The 2,542-nt window shown below is 55.7% G+C and overlaps 1 protein-coding gene across 1 annotated transcript in view; it reads left to right on the top strand.

The window, feature by feature from the left end:
* Positions 1–835: 835 nt before the first annotated feature.
* The window catches only part of LOC105310645 (protein Wnt-11-like), a gene marked incomplete at its 3' end in the record, with an annotated part of 3,326 nt that continues 1,619 nt past the window's right edge, over positions 836–2,542 (top strand). The window contains exon 1 of the mRNA XM_023526806.1: positions 836–975. Coding sequence (XP_023382574.1) covers positions 886–975 — 90 coding nt within the window. The remainder of the gene's footprint in view (positions 976–2,542) is intronic.

Raw genomic sequence — 2,542 nt, 5'->3', positions numbered from 1 at the left:
ATTGTGCTCTGTGTGAGTTTGCTAGGGTGGCTGTAACAAAGCACCACAAACAGGGGATGGGAGGTTCAAACAGCAGAAGTCTATTGCCTCACAGTTCTGGAAGCTGGATGTTCGAGACCTAGGTGTTGGCAAGTTAGTGCTCCTCTGAAAGCTCTAGGGGAGTATCTTCCTGGCCTCTTCTTAGCTTCTGGTGGTGGCTGGTGGTTCTCAGTGTTCCTTGGCTTAGAGCTATATCATCTCAGTCTCTGCCTCTGTCACATGGCCTTCTCCTTCTATGTGTCTCTGAATCCAAAACTCCTTCTTCTTCTAAGGTTATTGAATTAGGGCCCACCTTGATCCAGTATGACCTGAGCTCAATTAGACTTGCAAAAGATCCTATTTCTAAATAAGGTCACATTCACAGGTACCAGGAATGAGGACTTGAGCAGGTCTTTTGGGGGGAAACATTTCAACCCACAGCAGGCTCTTCGCACACTTGTCCTGCCCATCAGGTCATGAGTGCTTTGCTGAGCTCAGGGACTGGGCCTCCATTTTTCTAAAGCAGCCCCTAACACTGAGTGTGGGGCAGGCAGGGGGAGATATGGGATTGAGAGTATGTGGGACTGAGGGAGTGCCTGTGCATGTGTAGGACTCTGCAGGCCTTTGTGAGTGTGTGTGTGCGCGCACGCGTGCATTTATGGGAGAATGTGAGGGGACAGATTAATGGCCCTAGTGCTGTCCTCCACCTGCTCCACCCTGCTTGCAGCCCATCCCCACCTGACCTCACAGAAGCAGGTAGGGGCCAAGGAGGAGGCCCTCAGGCCTGGGTTGGGTGCTATCCCTGGGTCACCCCACCCTGGCTGACCTCATGCCTCCCCACAGGGACCCGGGAGTCCGCCTTCGTGTATGCGCTGTCGGCAGCCGCCATCAGCCACGCCATCGCCCGGGCCTGCACCTCCGGCGACCTGCCTGGCTGCTCCTGCGGCCCTGTCCCAGGTGAGCCACCCGGGCCCGGGAACCGCTGGGGAGGATGTGCGGACAACCTCAGCTACGGGCTCCTCATGGGGGCCAAGTTTTCCGATGCTCCTATGAAGGTGAAAAAAACAGGATCCCAAGCCAATAAACTGATGCGTCTACACAACAGTGAAGTGGGGAGACAGGTAACCACCCACCCCACCCACCCCAGATGGTTGTGCTTGTGCCAGTAGGCCAGAAAAGGCCACCCAGTGTGCCCCGATGGAGGGGGTGGAGGGCAGTGGAATGGGCCCTGATGCACTCACACTAACATTCTCCCCGCTCTTCCCTCTCTAGCCACTTGGGGCTTGCCTGGCTCCTCCTCCTCCAGGGGTTCCACTGGGATTTGGGTTGGAGAATGTTGGCAGAGAAGAAGCAGCACTGAGTTAGGGGTTAGGAGCTCTGAGTTTCTACCTTGGCTCTGGTACTGGGCTCTGTATGCAAGTCACTTCTTCTCTGGCCTTGGTCGTTCCCGTCTATCACATGGAAGGTTTGGTGCTCTCGAATCCCCATCGGCTGCGTTTCTCAGGCTCGACCTCTGGGGCTCCGGGCCAAGGTGGAGGTGGCATGGGGAGCGCTGTGGGGCACCAGAGCCTTAGTCTAAGGAGTCATCTCCTGGGATCTAATGGGGACCCCTTCTGGCTCCAAAACCCACCCCACCCTCCAAAACACACTTTCCCTCAACATCTGTTAGCAATTTTTTCTTAATTCCTCACCTCATTCCACAAAAGTTTGGGTGAGCGAATGAATGGACCTTTTTATTTTTTGAAAGTTAAAAAAAATAAAAAACTTTATACTGATCTGTGTGCCAGACACTGTGCTGGGTGCTGGATGACTTTTCTCTCCTGTGGTCCATAAACCGCCTGTGAAGAGGTACTGCTACCCCTTCTTACAGATGGAGAACGGTGTCGGCTACAGATGGCTTCTCATGACCTCCTCCCTGCAGCCTTGTGAGACCAATTTTACAGAGGCACCAAGTGAGGCAGAAATTGCTAAGGTGTATTAACCGAGGACACAGGGCTTGAGGGAGCCCAGGTCTGCGGGACACCAAGTCCAGAGGTTTCCATGTCCTCACCTTTCTCTCTCACTGGTGTCCCTCACATAAGGATTCTAGGATGTTCAGGCCATCTTTGGACATTTGGGGAAACTGAGGCCAAGTCACACTGCGGGTCTGTAGCAGAGCCTGACCCGGGACCCAGGACTCCAGCCTCCCAACCCTGAGGTCCTGCCACCCCCCACCCCAGGAAACTGAGTGGGGGCCCTTCACCCAGCCCCCAGTCCAAGGCCCCGACCGCACTCCCACCCATGGCCAGGCCCAAGCCTCGTGCTGCCTGGGACACGGCCATCGCCTCAAGTCCAAACAGGGTTCTCGGCCTAGGAGCACCCTGGACTTGTCCCCGGGGTCCTGATGCCAAGGAGCTGGGCTTCTTGGGGCATCGGCAAGAGGGAGCAGTCCCCCTCCCCCGAGCAGAGGGCCCGTGATGGGTAAATGGCCTCTAGGATACAATGGGTTCAGTGCGGCACACAGCTGAGCTGAGGAACTGAACAT

The sequence above is a fragment of the Pteropus vampyrus genome, unplaced genomic scaffold, assembly GCF_000151845.1.
Source record: "Pteropus vampyrus isolate Shadow unplaced genomic scaffold, Pvam_2.0 Scaffold8108, whole genome shotgun sequence".
In the NCBI taxonomy this organism is placed as follows: Eukaryota; Metazoa; Chordata; class Mammalia; order Chiroptera; family Pteropodidae; genus Pteropus; species Pteropus vampyrus.
Note: the sequence above shows the minus strand (reverse complement) of the source record. Positions and strands in the feature narration are given on the sequence as shown.